General features: G+C 38.0%; 1 protein-coding gene across 1 annotated transcript in view; it reads left to right on the forward strand.

Annotated features, from left to right (window-relative positions):
• The first annotated feature begins 9471 nt into the window (after nt 1–9471).
• Nucleotides 9472–17490, forward strand: part of AMMECR1 (AMMECR nuclear protein 1) — a 96238-nt gene continuing 88219 nt past the window's right edge. The window contains exon 1 of the mRNA XM_058814018.1: nt 9472–9643. Within this exon, the coding sequence (XP_058670001.1) occupies nt 9472–9643 (172 nt within the window). The remainder of the gene's footprint in view (nt 9644–17490) is intronic.

Below are 17490 nucleotides of genomic sequence, written 5' to 3' on the forward strand. Positions count from 1 at the left end.
ATGGCACTAAGTGCCATGTCCAGCTGTTTCTTAAACATGGTGATTCCACCACCTCCATGGGCAGCCCACTCCAATGCTTTACAACTCTTTGTATGAAGAAATTCCTCCTGATGTCCAACCTGAACCATCCTGGTGCTGCTAGAAGCCATGTCCTCTTGTTCTGTCACTTTCTGCCTGGGAGAAGAGGCCAACCCCTACCTGTTTATAACCTCCTTTCTCAGATCATCACAGATCTCAAAGGCATGAGTAGAGCTTAAAGATGCAGGAACAGCATCTGGGACAATATGGAAGAAACTTTGTGACTGGTGCTACTTCTGGAATCTTCACTTAGATCCATATTAGTTTACAAGTACATAAAGTTTCCCTAAAGACATTGAGGATTCTCCTATGAAATGTGGTTTTTCTGGCAAGGTAAACTTAAGCAATTGCTCACATCCAGGTCCACATCATGCTGGAGAGCTGACAGCTTTTCAGTGCAAAGTGCACGGTCAGGGTCAGGGCTGGAATGTGAAGCTCAGCCCTTCCCAGACTCAGGGAGTGTCTCTGAGAGCCAGCCTAGCTGAGGGAAGCTTAGGGCAGCCCTGTAGGTGCTTCTGCCTATTTCTGTGAATTATGTTAAATGAATAACAACCAAACCAAAATAAATCTCCACAGGAGACTGAAAGCAGCAGCATCTAGTGCAATTAGTCAAATAATCAGAAGTAGCTCCCAATTTGGAGATGTTCTTAGTTTTTAGACGCCTGAGAAAGATGTACCGCATAGAAGCCTCATTTGCCATATTTTAAAACACTGATTGTCTTATGTCAACTTCTACACCTCAAAGAGCTCTATCTAGCCATAAAAAGCTGAAGAATTTTACTGAAATTACTGTAGTTACAGATATTTACATTTCATAATTGTTTAGAAATGAAAATTGGGTCATAAAAGTATTTGAAATGAAAATTTATTCTGAGTATTGTTCTAATGATTGGTTGCTTATGAGCACTGTGCAAAAAACTGATCCTATATTCAGTTTTAAAATGGATGTACAGCAAGCATTACCTTAGCAAAATAAGGAATAGTCAAAGAGGAGGAACATAAAGCAGAGGCACACCCTTCTGAGACAGAATGCAAAGCAACACCCATGAGAAATAAATAATTGTTCACAAATTTTATACCATACAGTTTTCTGTTTCAGGGGATAATACATGAATATTTTGCAGATGCCATATACAGGGGGAGTGGAAAATCTTGTAGTAAATAAAATAAATTAGGAAACAGTTCTTAAAAATCTCATAATTTCTTTACTTATGTTAGCTGTTGCAACAGGAAGAGTGACCAAGTCAACCGTCTCTTAACCATTTATGAAGAGCCAAAAAGAAACTGGAGAAATGTGGACACATGAATGTTAACATCACTGAGACAAAAATCAAAGTAAAAACAGGGGTTTCTTAATTAAATATTGATAATAAAACTAAGAAGCCACCAATATCCTTGAAAAGTACCCCGTTTAAACTCAGAGAGGTTACACTCACAGACCTTAAGGTCTCATACTCTTATTATTTATACCAGGCTGCCCTCTAGCAACGAAAACCAGTGCACAGCATTCATGAAGGGTTTTCTCATAACACAAGTTGGTTTTCCCTTTCAAAAAATGTTTGCTATTTGCCTCTGCTTTAATCTGCATTTTAAAGCTCTTATTTGGTAATTTTTCTCATTAGTTTAATAGAAACAGCAAAATTGGCTACTTAATTGCAATGGTTAAAGCTAAACATATTTGGAGACAGCAACTGTTTTATAAAGAGATATATATGTACATATATATATATGACAGATCTTTGCTCCATTAGACCACCTTAATCCCTGCTGTATTATCAGGGAATCTGGTTCCAGCCTTTTCTAACTCAGTCCAAACTGCACTGTAAGAAAAGCAGTCTAGTGCTGGCGGACTCCACAGTGGTTCTCCACATCTCCAAAACCTGGCAGGATCTCATAATTCTTTCTAGCACAATTTGTACAACTTGTAGGGTATATTCCAGTCCAAGACTGGAACTATAAACCCCCAGCACACAAGACCACACTCATGGGGTCTGACACATCCCAACCCATTTTGCCCCTCCCACACCTTTCCCTGCAAAAATTATGATCACTGTCTGCTGCTAACTCAATCTACCTGGAAATTAATATGCCAATAAAATACATAGTCATTGAATTAAAATAAATTCTTATTTTTTAAGGGAAGTCATAGAACAAATAGTTGTTGCTACGTTTCTTCTTTGGCTTGATAAAATATATGAAAATTCCCAAGCCCTGTGTTGGTATTCAGGCCCTAGGCTAGGAAGGCATTGCAGAACATATTCATCTCTAAGCCACCTTGAATAGAAGTCAGTAAGAGCTAAAGACAGGCTTACAGACCTTTCCAAGTGCCTGATCTAAACTGGAGTTAAGATTCTGGTCTCTAATTGAGTTGAAAACCACTGCAAAAGGGCTTCATTTAGAAAATCTTGTTCAAATTAAAAGTAATCCAAACTGGCTTCAGTCCTAAACTGGCAACATAGTTAAATATTCTGATTAAACAGCTTCTATGATTACAAACAATAAATCATCACAAATTTTCTGTTAAAAGAAAAAAAAAGAGTATCTGAGGAAAAGTACAAAAAATGCTGACAAAACAACAAAGGTGAGCTGGCAGCCACTGGGCTACGGGAGGCTCTTCAGCTACCTGCAAGACCAAACTGTTCTTTGAAATGATGCACAGTTGGAAAGTTATAGCAAAGTAAAGGTCACACGTCAACAGAAACATAATTCAAAAGGCAAAGAAATTTGTATTTTACAGAGTATACTCCCTAAGGACTTAGCAAAAGATCACTGCTGTCATATTGAGCTGAGGAAACACTGAGGAAGACATCAGTAAGATGCATTTGGCTCGCTGCTTCTCTCCCTGCCACTACCCCAAGCTGAATTAGCTGCCACAGCTATAGCACCCAGAGGCTGGGGGACTCGAGATGGCCAAAGTGACCTACATGTCCTTCTTCCCCTCCTTCCTTTCAGCATCTTTTGTGGACAGCTGAAGTGGAGGGGTTACAACTACCAGGATAGCACTTTGCACTAGAATATCTCAGCTGTGTGTTGGAGGAGGCTTTTGTGCTGCCCAATAGGACAGCAAGGTTGATCATTACACATCCAACATTAAATAAACATATGAGGGGTGAAGGCATGGTAATGTATCTGTCTCATGGACAGTGGTGTACTGACACTTCCTTTTAGAGTAAACTGCTGCTTTGCATCTACTGTGAACTTCATATTAAACTCAAAGCATTTCCATTGACCTTTCCCCCATAAATTTAAACCTTGGGAGGGGTTTATACGTGACACTATTGAAAAGCATGTTGCAGTAGTGGAAAAATATGTTACATGGAACAAATCAGTAGGTTAAAGCCTCCACTCTATTTTTCCAAAGAAATACTCTTTTCCATTAACCATGGGACTGGAATCCTGTACCACAGTCTTTCAGGCTGATTATGTGGAACTGCTTTTAAATATTACTTTTGAATTTCTCTTTTTAACTAACCAGTGGGACATTCTTAAAATACCATCAAATTATTTCTCTTGAATAATATAAATAATGACACTTCTTCAAATGTTCTTGCCCACACCCAATTTTCTGGGAATTACATCCACTAGGGATTCACACTGGATAATTTTTCAGTGTGTTACAACCAATAATTGTCAAATAGCACAGTTAAACCTTAAATAGGATTCTACAGGCCTCAAGCAAAATTCTTACTGAAGTCATGAGAAATCTTTCTTGAGAAAAGACCAAGGGCTAAAACTGTTGAAGTAAAGAATAATTTTATGAAGCCCTGCTGGCCAGTTTACACATTAGATAAACTGGTGTTCAAACAGAGGTTATTTGGACAGGAATGGAAAAACTTTAACAATTAGACCTTATTCAGCTACTGCAAAATCTCATCTCTGGAAATCAAAAGTTTGCATATATACAGGGACACAAGAAAGTCCTAGTACTGAAAAAACTTATGAAAATTACATTGATTCAAAATAATAGTTAAATATAATCCTAATAGTGCTGAATGAAGTCCTACTGCAATACATACTTATCTTCAGGTACATGCTCCAGTTCTTTCCTGATTCAAGACATTAAAGAACACAAAGTTTTCTCTTAACATTACTTTCTAAACTGAGAAATACAAAACTTCAAGAAGAGCTGTAGCCACAGATGTTTCACAGTCATAGGAAAAGCAGCATGAGCTGATAAAAATACTGCTTCTACAGAGAAATCAGATGCAGAATAAAGTGCTCCAAATGACAGAAAAGGCAGCAAGGAGTCTCTGAGGTAAACAATGGTACACACCACGAAACTCCAATTTCTAACACTGCATCTTATTCCTCTTATTTTGTCTTTTTTTCTTATTCATAAAAACACTACCCTATCTCAAAGGCCTAATATCAAACTGCTTTGCTATGCATACTTTCCCAGGATATGTAGATAGTCTGACTGCAGGCAGCAGAGATATAAAAAGTATGTTTAAACAAGAGGGACCTCTAAGCCACCTTAGAAGAGAATCACTGCATGGAAACAGATAATGATGCTGAGAGAAGGGAAAGGCAATGCAGCAGCTGCAATAGCCAATTTTCCCCACAGATAAAATACCAGACAGAATGACACTGATGGGCTTCAGGCTGTAGCTGACTTTTAATGGAACCTTTCCTGATTGGTACACTTCAGAGTAAAATCAAGTTCAACAACAAAGCCCTAACTCTTGTCACAGAAGTCTGTGCATTAGAAACTGGGTTAATCACAACTCTGAAATAAAGATTCTTTCATTGTGTAGCTCATCTCAAGAAAGGATGTATCAATTACAAAACTTTCCTTCCTCACACATCTGAAATGTGTAAGTTGAGAAATAATTACTTGGATTTATACTACCCAATGGAGTAGAACAGGACTACTTTGTTCAGCATTTTCACTACCATTTGGAATAAAATTTTTGGTAATGGGTGTTGTTAGTACTCAGGAGTAGGTTGCTATGGAGTATTCTAGTTTGTCCTATTGTACATATAAAACTGAACAAATACAGTAAGGCCAAATTGAACATTTCATAGAATGCAGATAAGTGTGGATTTGATGGTTGCTAATAGCAATTTCTTAATACAGTCTCTCACTTTGCTATGGCAAACCTGCAATTCTTGGGCCAGGCAGATGCAGAATGTATCAAATTAGTACCTTAGGGCAAGGAATACAATGGGATGTTTCATTATAAACTCAGGGAAGCAAACTGCATCCTTGACATACTCTGCTTCCAGATATTGCTGAGGCAATTGATAATTCTTTATGTCTCATGTGAGGATCACCAGAGGAAATCTCTGGAACTAGTCATTAATCAAACAAAAGCATAACACAGAGCTAAAATTTTCGAAATGGTGCCAAAAGCATTTGTGGAAATTCGCAATGACAACTGATGAGAAACTCAATGCCTAGAGGGAGGGAGGGTTGTGGCTTTCCTCTGGTTTTGTTTAGGTTTTTTTAATTTTGTTTTTTGCTGATTGCTACAGAATTGTTACAGGGAAAATCTTCCAGTCAAGCCTTTGTAGAAAATAAAATCCATTTTACAAACAGTTTCTATTATACTGGCAATTTTCCTGTAGTTATAGAGAATGAGATTTATCCATTCCAACAATAGGTTTCCAGCTAAAGAAGAAAACCAAAATATAAGGCAACAGAATGGGTCTGGAATAGAGCAGGGTGGGATGAGCCACAATCAGAATGCACTTGACAAGAGAAAAAGGTATTAAATTGGCTTTAAAACACAAAGGAGAATGTCCCAGACAGTAGGGCAAAAGGCAAAAAATAGGAGAGAAAAAATGAATGAAGAAACTCTGGTAGATAGCAACAACTGCCTGTGTCTAATTAGCCTTAGCTAAAATGGGAGAAATATATTCTAACAAGCCCTTGTGAATCAGCTGGCAGGTGAAAGACCTCACTTCTCTGGTTCCTGCCATAAAATGATACATTTTGCACATTTTGTACATTGCCTAGAGAAACAGAGCTAGCTATGGGACACTACAACATGAAAAAAGCCTCAGATTTCCCTATGCTACCAAACCTAGATCCTTACTGTCCAAACAACCCAGACAGATGCAGTCTTCAAGGCACTAATACTTATTCTGATGATACTCCCTAGTCTTTTTTTTAAATTCCAAGTTACTTCAGGTAAATTCATCCTTAAAGTTTTCATGCTGCAGTGTCAGCTACAGTGCTTTTTCTCTTCCCACTGATTTTACCAGGGCTGGCGTTCAAAGCCTAATTTCAAATTATGGTGACAGCTTCGAATAATGCAAAGTGCCATTTTTGCACCAGCTCTATCATTGAGATAAAAAGATAATTATCTGCCAATCCACTGGAAATCCTCCCACTTCAGTGATTTATATGTGCCAGACAATTTTGAAATTCATGTTACAAGGAGCTCCTTAAAAAAAAGAGACTACCTCATAAGAAAAACAATTGGTGACATCCTGCCTAGTGAAGCTCAACAAGTTCCTGTAATGGAATTCCCATTTACACCCACACCAGTCTGGTGACTCAACTGCACTGGTGGAAACAAGAATTTGTTTCTACACATCAACCAGCACTTACAGGCCAAGGCTCTCACACATTCCTGGATGCTCCAATCCAAACCCTGATGTGCAGACAGACTCAACCAGAGATGATTTATGGATCACACTAGAGTCAGGGTAGGCACACAGATAAATCAGTCCTGGTAGGACAGCACCAGTTCCAGGTACTTTGCCACTTCTTTCCAGGGAAATGAAAGACAAAAGCCACAAAAGCTTACACTAGGTGTTCAGGCAAAACTGAATTCATATGGTATTAAAGCGACTGAGATGAAGAAAAGAACAAGAACATTCAAACATTTAACTCTTAGGAGCACATTTAGATAATTTAGAGGAATCATGACCTAAAGCATCATGCTTAGGTGTATTTTCTCCATGCATCTATTGGATAAGAAACATTAGCATTATAGTCATAAGGACAATGAATGTATGCTAATGCCTTTGTTTCCATGCCAAACCACCCATCTGGTCTCTGCTCAGAATTCTATCACACTCCTTTCTTTTCACTTTGTCCTATGCTATATTTAAGTCAAAAATACAAAACTATGCATTATCACATACATGTAATTTATGATCTAGACTCTCAGAGTTAATAAAACTCACAATAACAAAGAGAGAATGGTTTTGAATACTAAGTTTCCAATTGTTCGAGATGTAGCACTGCTTTCTTGCATTTATTGTGTTATTGTGTCGCATTAGCAACCTCTTCATAACAAGAAAAGACAAAGCATTTGAATTAATTACCTCATCATCGGGGGGGGGGGAAAGAATTTCATTTTTTAATGCATAGTTCATTCATCTGCTAACACATGAGACACTAATATTTCCTCATGCTGATATATCACTAGCACCACCATGCCTGATAAGTTACCTACTAGTCATCATTACTACTGGATTTAGGTTTCATTATTTTATTATAAAGATGCCTACAAAGTCTTTTTTATTATCACTTGCTGCTTCAAATATGGGAACAGAAGTTTGCATTAGAAGTTTTTGGGATATTAGTAATCAGACTTCCTGCACTCACCATGAAATTTATGTGATATATTTATAAATTGACACTAGATGTGTGTAAGTGCTTCCTGCCTGTTGTCTGAGAGTGAATGTTGCAACATGAGTCATAATTATTAAGGCCATAATTTATTATATTCTACTCCTCCTTTTGGTCAGCAGAAGTACTTCAGAAAGGCCCTGCTGGGGTAATTCATCTGTATTTATACAGATGAAATGACCAGCCTGCTTCAGGGATTGTCTCCTCTTCTAGCTTCTAGGAGAACATTTATGATTGGATCAGTTAGAACTGAGGACAGATGAAAAGACCTGATAATGGGCCTTTTTCTCCAAAACACCTACAAAAGGAACCTTCATAGTGCGGCATTCTCAGCTGCCCTTGTACATGTGCAACTTAAATGGCCATTTATTGTCACAAGACAAATGCTTGTCTCCTCAGCCCCAGAGAATGTCATTATGTGTGTGAAACTACAGCTATCGGTATATATGAAATACATTCACATATTCATGGCATCTTTAAGATAAAGTGCTCAGACACTCTTAAGTACAGCTTCATTGCATCAAGTAGACAGTCCTACCATGATGATGAAGTGATCACACACCATTATGTTTGAAGCATAGTAAATATTTTGTTCTCCCTATGATTCCATTATTCTTTTGCACATATCAAAAAACTGATGTTAAACCAAAAGCACATCCTGAATTAATGGTGATATTCAGCTCTTATCTCAGATGCACAATTGCTTTCCAAAGAAGTAGCTTCTCATAATCCAGTCCCATGAGGCTTAAATCTAACCCAGTTACAGTACTGAAACCTTTTCCCTTTTCGCTGTCAGTACAAAGAAAGCTGGGGACTAGCTCCTAGTCCATGCTCTGGCAGCTTTAATACTGGCCTAAGTAGGTTACTGAGGGTTACTTTTGGCACTGCTTGGGAAACTTAACTGATGTCAAGCCAATGTACCCCACATTCTGCCAACTGCTTCTCGTTCTCTTCTAAATCAAGAAGTACCATTAAAAGTGCCAGGGAGAAAGCTGAGGACTGGGATAAAGCACATTATGCTCTAGCGACCTGTGTAAGCACAAGGGATCCACAGGGAGCACTTACAGACCAGAACAACCTGGAGTAGCTACTGTAATTTGTTCTGGGCACCATATAGAGACGCCATTGTCTCCTCCAAAACTGTGCCAAATACTCTGGAAAATCTTGACATTTTGTCCTTAAGTCACTGTTTGCAGAAAAATTCCTAAATATTGTGTTTGCCTTCCTTCCTGCCTCCATCCATCCATCCATCCATCCATCCATCCATCCATCCATCCATCCCTCAAAACTTTATCTGAAATCCCTTTCACCCTGTAGAAACATAAACAACTTTGAGTATTTAGCTTACACCCTACACCAGTCTGAGCTTTCCAGAAGTCAGAGATCTGCAAAACCTCAGCTTCCTTTACTGCTGTGAAATTTTGGAAATATGGTGCTGCTGCAAAATATTGTCAATACATTACAGGTGAAAGAAGGATTTTTTGGATCATATTTCCTTTTCCATCTGATATTGAAGAACTTTCTTCCATTCTGAACTCTTAAGGGTTAACTGGCATTGGGTGGAGGAGGGGGAAATCAGAGGTCAGCTCATGTTCTGATATCAGTGAACTCACAAGTTACTCCTTAAGCATGTGGTTTCATCCTAGGTTCTTCCTGCCAGCAATTTCTCACTTTAATCATACACCCACAGCAACCCAGATCTTTAAATTCAGCAATTCTTTCTCAGGTTTCAGCAAGTCATTGGCAGCCTGAGCTATTTTTGGGATATTTTCTCTACTGCAGATGCAGCTTAGGAAAACGCAGGGAGCATGCTAAAGACCTGCAGCTATTTGCCTTGTACAATTTGCTCATTTCTCTTTATTTCTCTGTTTTCCTGCACTCATCACTTAAAGGACAACCTTTCTTGCAAACAAAATCCCTGGAGCCTGATTAGAGGGACTGAAGGCTCCCAGACACGGATTGCCTGCCAGCCACAGCACGGTAAGGACATGGACACTTTTGGCTAGCCTTGCATTGCAGCTTTTTAAGCTTTGCTGAATGTTTATTTGTGTCCATCGCTTCCAAATCAACACTGCTGGCATGGCAGGCAGTCTCCAGCTCCCGGGCTCCATTTTCATTCCCTAAAATCCTCAGCACTTGTAAGTAACACATTTATACTCACTGTCTCTTTGTGTGTTTTAGAAATCAATGACTGACACTAATTTTGATCAGTTCTATGGGTCTGGGATTTTTCTTTACATTTTACTATCTTTTGGACATCTGTAATTTGCAATCCTGATTGAAACTGTGGATATTTTATTGCCTGATCTTCCCTGTTGAAGGTATATTGTTAATTTTGGTACTTAGCTCAGCAAATTATTCAAATCAGGGAATGGTTTTATGTACGGTAGATGGAAATGTTATAAAAAAGCCCTGCTCCTGATGATTTACAGCTTTATACATTGCCTTCCTGTCTTGTGCTCTGGCTCTGCTTTAATACCTTGAGGCTGCTGGAGCAGTACACTAACACTACAAAGGAATTGACAGCATAAAACCAATGCAGCAGCCAGAGCTTTACTAAAAATGACTCAATTTTATCATGCAGTTATTTTATTTGCTCACAGAAATGCACCAAGTAACCCCTGCAAGAATGGTGGAATTTCAATCTATTAATGTACTTTGGATTTAGTAGATTCAGGATCAGGCTCTGAAGGTGGTATTTTTATTTCTAAAAGTCTCTTAACAATTTTGAGGCAATTTCTGTTATATTGTCAATGTTGCTTTGAACATAAGGCTGATACCTGAGCCTGGGTCTCTCATGCAGCTTGTGAGTCTGCCTCAGTTTCACTGAAATCCCTGATACTAAACTAGCTGAATGATAAATAGGTATCAATCCTTTGATCTTCAGTTCAATTTTATACCAAATCCCAAATGTTAGTACTCAGGTTGCTTGAAATCCTGAGATTCAGCACATTTCTCAGAGACCACAGGAGGAAAGATGGATGTGTCTTAGTAAAAGTTAGCAAAGCACTCAATTGTTTACTGTTAACAGAGAAACTGTTATGTCATTAGACAAGTTACAGAGCACACATGTAAAGCTAGATCACACATTTCTCTCTCAAAAAACCAATGTTGCTCTCAGCACAAACAGAAGTCAGGTGAAGGAAGTTTCACGAACAGGACAGGTCTGTGCAGAATTGAGTCTTTTGGGAATTCAGTGAGATAAACCCAATACAGGAATTATACTTGTACAGAAAACCATTCAAGTGGTGCTTGTTGGGGCTCATTTTAGAAAATGTTGTCCTAAATTGTGCCACTGATAAAAATTATTATTAAAAAGACAATGCTTGTTATCACAAGGTGTGCAGAAAGGAAATAATCTGAATAATGAAAAAACAGATTACACATAACTGTTTCTTTTGAAAACAAACTGTTGCATACAGGAATTCTCTGGAAATTTAAAACCTTGTTTTTGTTAGAGGAGGAATATGGACCATAAAGATTAGGAACTCTCCAGACCTTCCCAACTGAGCATACACTCTTACTATGTTAATACACTCGTTTTTTGGCATGCATATATACCAAATCAGGCACACACAAGATACCAAAAATTACTTTATTCTATAAATGAACTAATTTATAATTCAGCAGCAGCACTGCATAACTCGCACTTGAGGATCCTTGCCTAGAAACCAGAACATAAAAAAGACTAATGGATATCAATAACAGCAAAGGCTGAAGTGGAACCCATGCTGATGTAAAGAAACACTTGTTTTAGAGTCAGAACATGAGTCAAAAACTTGGTTATTCCTCAGAATATCACAGAAGTGGGTCCCTCTAATTTTAGCGACATTCTCAGACACACTAAAGCTGCAACACGATACTGTACATGAACACAGCCATGGTAATTGGCCAGTTATATTCCATTCAGCTTGCTTGGTTTTTTGACATTTACACTACAATTTCAGCTTAAAAATCAGTTTAGAAAAGGTTACTTGGTCCTGTACTACTCTGCAATTGGCTAGACTAAAAGCACCCATCGTTTCAATGGCCCCACTAACATGCAGTAACTTACTACACTGCAACAATCTGATCAGATGGCTGAGCCCTTCATTAAAATTGAAGGGACAGTTTAATTTTTCCTGTCTGTCACTTTGCACCAAATTAATTCTATTAAATCCAGTTGAGGGACTGCATTGAAAGAGGAATCATCAACAAAGAGTGAATAGTAAAAGTTCCTCAAGGACTGGGTCTGAATTTTAATAGTCATACAGAGCAGGGCTCTGCAACAAAAAACTGACAAATTTAGTGGTGTGCTGGTGTATGTTGGGAGGCAGCATCGGTTTAGGGGAGGAATAACACAGAATTGCAGAAATAAGAAAAAATGTAGTAGGAAATGAAGGTCTCATTGGAGGCAGGAATAAGTGGCCAAGGGGCAGCTGAGGTGAGAGGCTGCAGACCTGTATGTGAGGAGGCAGGAAGCCCTTGCTTGGGCAGCCCTTGCAGCTGGGCATTGTCTCCCCAGAGCTGTTGAGCCCTGGCAGCACCAGCACTCCCCAGCCCTCTCCCAGATGGCAACAGCAGGATGAGAATGCCCTGCAGCCTGTTTCTCTTGAATCCTCCCATCTCCATTTCTTCCCACATCATCCCACAGCTGGAGTAGGCCTTGGCCCACTTCTGGATCTCACTTCAACCTAAACCTGAGCCTAATAAGAGTTAGAGAAGCACCAAGGTAATAAGGGCTGCTTGGGAAGGCTCAGAGAGAGGCTACAGGGCCTGGACAGCAGGGTGGAAGTAACAGAGAAATGAATGGAGAGGTAACAGACATCCTGGAGGACTGTGCAAAGAGACAGGGAGACAAACAAAAGTGCAGCTGCTTCCACCTAACACTCTGAGTGTAAAACAGCCAAGAAAAAGACAAAACCATATTAGAGTACACCATTAAAGACAGAGATACTAGAGACAGTACAGCACTGATGGCATCCTATAAGTATGGGTCAGTCCCTAATTAAAACATCAGATAGTTTTTGTCACTCACAACACAGAAAGATAAATGTGTATCATAACAATGAGGCAGGAGTATGAAAGCTATTGGTAAAGACATCATCATAGAGATTAATTATTTAAGATGTATGAAAATGTTGGCCCAAGAACAAACAGATATAAATCAAACATAGCAATTAGAATTTGGAGAATACAATGAAGCAGTGAGATGGGAGCAAGAAACCTAATTATCAGGTTTTTATGATGAAGAATGATCAATTACCAAAAGCAATGTCTGTTTCTGCAAGTTGCTGCAACATTATAATCGCTCCTGGACTGTTTCTAGGTCGCTGTCATACATGTTAATTTAAGTAAGATACAAATCAGTCTCAGGGTGTGATGAATGGATAGGTGCCATAACTTACTTTAGCAATGTTGCTCCTTTTGACATCACTTCTCTCTCTGTACAAAGATTAAGATAACAAATGCAGTAATATCAGCCTCTTTCAGATACTCAAATAAAACTAGCACTTAAAGAAGAATGAATGGAGCAATCTTGGCAGCTGTTGAAATTCTGAAGAATCTTGGAAATCTGTTATGAGACTGTATAGATTAGGGTACTTTGAATGTATTTTAAGTGTAAATAAGAACCAAAAATTAACTTCCAGGTTAAGTTTTTCCTCTATTTTTTGAAAACCAAGTTGATTTGACCATTGTCATTATTGTTACATGAATTTTCATGATAATGCTTTGTACGCTGCAAATTAAATATAATCCCTGTTACCACCTTTTGGCATTTCTAGACATTGGCTTCAATTAAATAAAGCTGCAATGGATTCCTTAGCTGTCCCCATCAAACATGTCAACCCTTTAGTCAGTTCTTGTGGATATTTCTATAATCTTGCTGATGCTTGATTGACTTTTGTTTTACTACATATAATGATCAAGCTAGCAATCATAAGAAAGAGAATCACTAGCAAAGGCACCCAGAAGTTATATTTATAATTGAAAGTCCAAGTCACTAAGCTAAAGTCACTGGCAGATACTAATGATATACAGCAGCTCCTAACTCCAACTTACACAACTTATTATGCAACATCTTTTCCTCTGCCATGTCCTGTTAGTAACTGAAGCCACTAACTTTATCTAAAGCTAGATAAAATATAAAAACTCAAAGAATATGATATATCCATGCAGGAATGGTCTACTAAATATAAATACTACTTTTATCAAGGATAGAAAATGCAAGTAAAATTCGGCTCTCATTACCCTGCCTCACATTGATCCCTAAATCTTTTATGTTATGACTGTCTTTTTTGAGGCCAGACACAGTATTAACCTGTCAGTACTCAAAATTTGAAGGTTTTATGTTTGGCAAATGAAAACAAAAGGTCTCAGTCAGGAGGGAGGAAAGAGACTACTATCCTTAAGTATGAGAAAGCCTTCCGATAAGATATTGATCCAATCATATTTATATCTAATAATTTCACCATTTTAGAGATTGATGGAAACAAACAATATCTCAGTCTTGCAGAGCATGCTGACATCACATAGCCCCCAGTTTTAGTTCTTTAATGTAGTTTGTCTGTGCTGGTGTTATTAATAGACACACTAAAATGGGAACTTCGCCCTGGCTCAGCTTTGACTCACTGCATGGCCTTGGGCATCACATAACCTCTGTCTCCAGTTCTCTATCTGCATAATGCATTTGTCTATCTAGTGACTTTGCAGAGTCATGGGTCAAATAAATGAGTCACTTGACAGAATTTTTAAGTTGAAATACACTGGCTTCTCTTCTGCACTTTTATAATATATTTCCGTGAATTTTACCATAAACTCTCCTTTTTCATAAAGATAACAAAGTGTTTAAGCAAACAGAAAGAAGAACTATTTAACACTTCCAAACGAAAACCTCCTTGAACTAAAATAATGGAACCACAGCCACATAAGACAGTTTGTCATCTCACAGCCCCAAACACCTTTATCTGAGGCTTTATATAAAGTTCTTTACTGTCCAAGGGAGAGGGAAGAAAGAAGGAAGCCTAATTTCGCACCATGCAAAGAAATAGCAGATTACACAGCTAGTAAAATGTGCACTGCAAGTATGGTCTGGGCATAACAGATGGAAGAATCTATCAACCAAACTCCTTTATTACACTGGCAGTCAAAAGATCTGTATTTTTTTTTTAATCTAAACTGGTTCTGAGTGCAAGAGAGTCATATTCATTTGACTACACCAGAAGATAGAAATCCTCCATGTGGCTGAGATTACTTGACCACAGCTAATCGAGTTAGTTATACGCTTAGTTAATTTTTTTGCTTGTTGTCCATTGAAACTAATCAAATTTTCTGTAGAAAATAACTTCTCTGCTGCAGTTCTAATCCTTTGTGTCTTAAGGAAAGAAAAAAAATCCTTCCATTAAGGCAGCCCCTGAGGGGACTTTTAAGGGACTGACATGCAATACTCAGATGTTCATTTGTTTGTAAGGGAGTCTAACCTAGATGCAAAACTGAATTACAGAGTCATCTGGCATTACTTTAAAATGTAAAAATGGACAAAGCAAGCGCATTAATTATCAAAAGTTGAAAAGTTCACCACTGATTATTGCTTCAGTGGATGCTGCATCTTTACAAAGCCCAGACATCCAGTGAACAACTGATGTCTCATTAGATACAAGCAATTGTATCTTTCAAGGTGGTGTTCTTGGATGCTCACTCATCCATTGCTGTCTTGTTTTTTCTTATGACTTGGTTAATTCTGCTTGGATTAGGGTTGAGATCAAAAAGGGGTCTTACATAAAGGAATACTCATAATCTAGGATGCACAAGGCATACACTGACCAGTGCTGCTGTACTGAGCAAGCAGTGAAGTGTTCCCAAATTAGTCCCTTTCAGCTCTGCTAACCAGGAGCATGGATCTCATGATAGCACAGCTACCAGAGAATGGTAAATGCCATTCCATGGCTAATTATATCCCTACAGAATAGTGAGAAAAAATAATGTATTGCCTAAATATATGTAGATAAATTTGTATGCACAACAGGTCTTGGAAGTACCTTGTCCATTCCACAAGAAAAAAGAATTCAGAACTCCACTAATTCATAGCTTGTGTTCTCATGGAATTTGGCAACAGCACAAAGAATAAAAAAACCCTCTAAAGCTGATCTAATCACTAATAATGACATAATTAATATGACATAACTAGAAATTTATGATAGATCTAGTCTGACAAGGGTATTTGAGGACAACAGATCAAATGAAGATGCAAAAAAACCAAGGTCTAATTCATTCCCAGTGTAAATTGGCAGTATTCCCTTTGACTTCAATAAGAGATTTACTTGTTCACTCCAGCTCTAATTTTTACTCAGCATCTTCCCAATATTTATGATTGAGTTGCACCAGCCTAAAAAGCACTCACTTTTAAATCCAAAGCAAGAACCTCCAGAGAGTGGGAAAGGCATATTTTCATATAATGGTCTTCATTTAGATAGTGCATTTACGTTTACTTTTACTAGAATTACTTTCCCATATAAAGAAAAAAATTATTAAGAAAAAATTAACAAACTTCAGAGGCACAGCAGCAAAAGCCAGTCTAAAATATCTATGTGGCTCTTTTATGTCCAGATAACAAAAAAGTAACACGCAAGGAAGAAAGAAGGAATCATTAAAATAGACAATAATGAGAATTAATGAACAAACAGATACATGTAGATACACATAATCTTGTATTGTTTAAGCAGCAATGAGAAATTAAAACATTAAACCAGAAAGAGGCGCTTCTATGTTTTTGTTTTGTGGAAAATGGGATTTTTGTTTTCATTGTGACACAGCTCTTTGAGAGTTTCAAAACAGCAAATCTTGGTGAGGAAGAGAAATTTCGAGTTGTCCTAAATGAAATACATGAGTCATGTTAGTGTGTAAATTGCAGTAAAACACAGACAGATATTCCATCCTCCTTCAGCTCAAATGGTATCAGCAATGAGGCAAGAGGATCAGTAAGAGCTCACAGTCAACCCGAAAGTATTGCCACAGAAAATTCTTGATTCTGGAGAAAACACTTCACCATAGGTTGGACTGTGATGATAAAGTCTATATTTAAATTCTTCACTGTATTACCAGAGAGATTTTGCCACAGCATAGCCTGAAGTAAAAATGAAGAGAGAACTGAGGCAGCCAAAGGGTCCATTATGTCTGCTGAGAAGACAAAACAGTGAATCATTTATGATAAGTTCAATAAGCAAAACCACTTTAAAACCACTGGTTTTAAAGCTTATCTAGAAATACATTTTTAATGTGGTTATTGATTTAGCATTTAATGATGGTTGATTAAAAGATGAGGTTGCCCAAGATCTGTATCCATTACTATTAAAAGATAAGTGTTGAGGACTTGTGGATAGGTGCTGTTTACTGACTTCCACATATTGCATAAATATCATGGCCATGCCTCAATGACTCAGGTCAGGGTGTGTTGCCCAAAACTCTGTACAAATGTCAAGCAAGCAAAATTCCTGATTCAGTATTTTATATATAAAATATAAAGAAGAAATGTAAGTTTTATAAAAGCACAGGACTTGAATGGCAGTTTCTGAGCTGCCAGGTTACTTTCAATATTGATCAACTAAATTTTCATCCAGGGTAACTTGCTTCACATCAAAAAGGAAAGAAATGAACTGGGCTCCATTGTCTAAATGGCACTGCGAGCTTTTGCCACTAGAGTGTATCAAGGCATTAGTGAGGAATAAACCTCTTCATGTGCTGTATCATTCAATTCAAACTATTACCAGGGCCCTGGACAAAGACAAGTAGCTTGAATGTACCATTTATTTTTCTGATTTGCTGCTTGACTGCTAGAACTTGTCTTAAAG

Source organism: Ammospiza caudacuta, chromosome 14, assembly GCF_027887145.1.
Source record: "Ammospiza caudacuta isolate bAmmCau1 chromosome 14, bAmmCau1.pri, whole genome shotgun sequence".
Classification (NCBI taxonomy): domain Eukaryota; kingdom Metazoa; phylum Chordata; class Aves; order Passeriformes; family Passerellidae; genus Ammospiza; species Ammospiza caudacuta.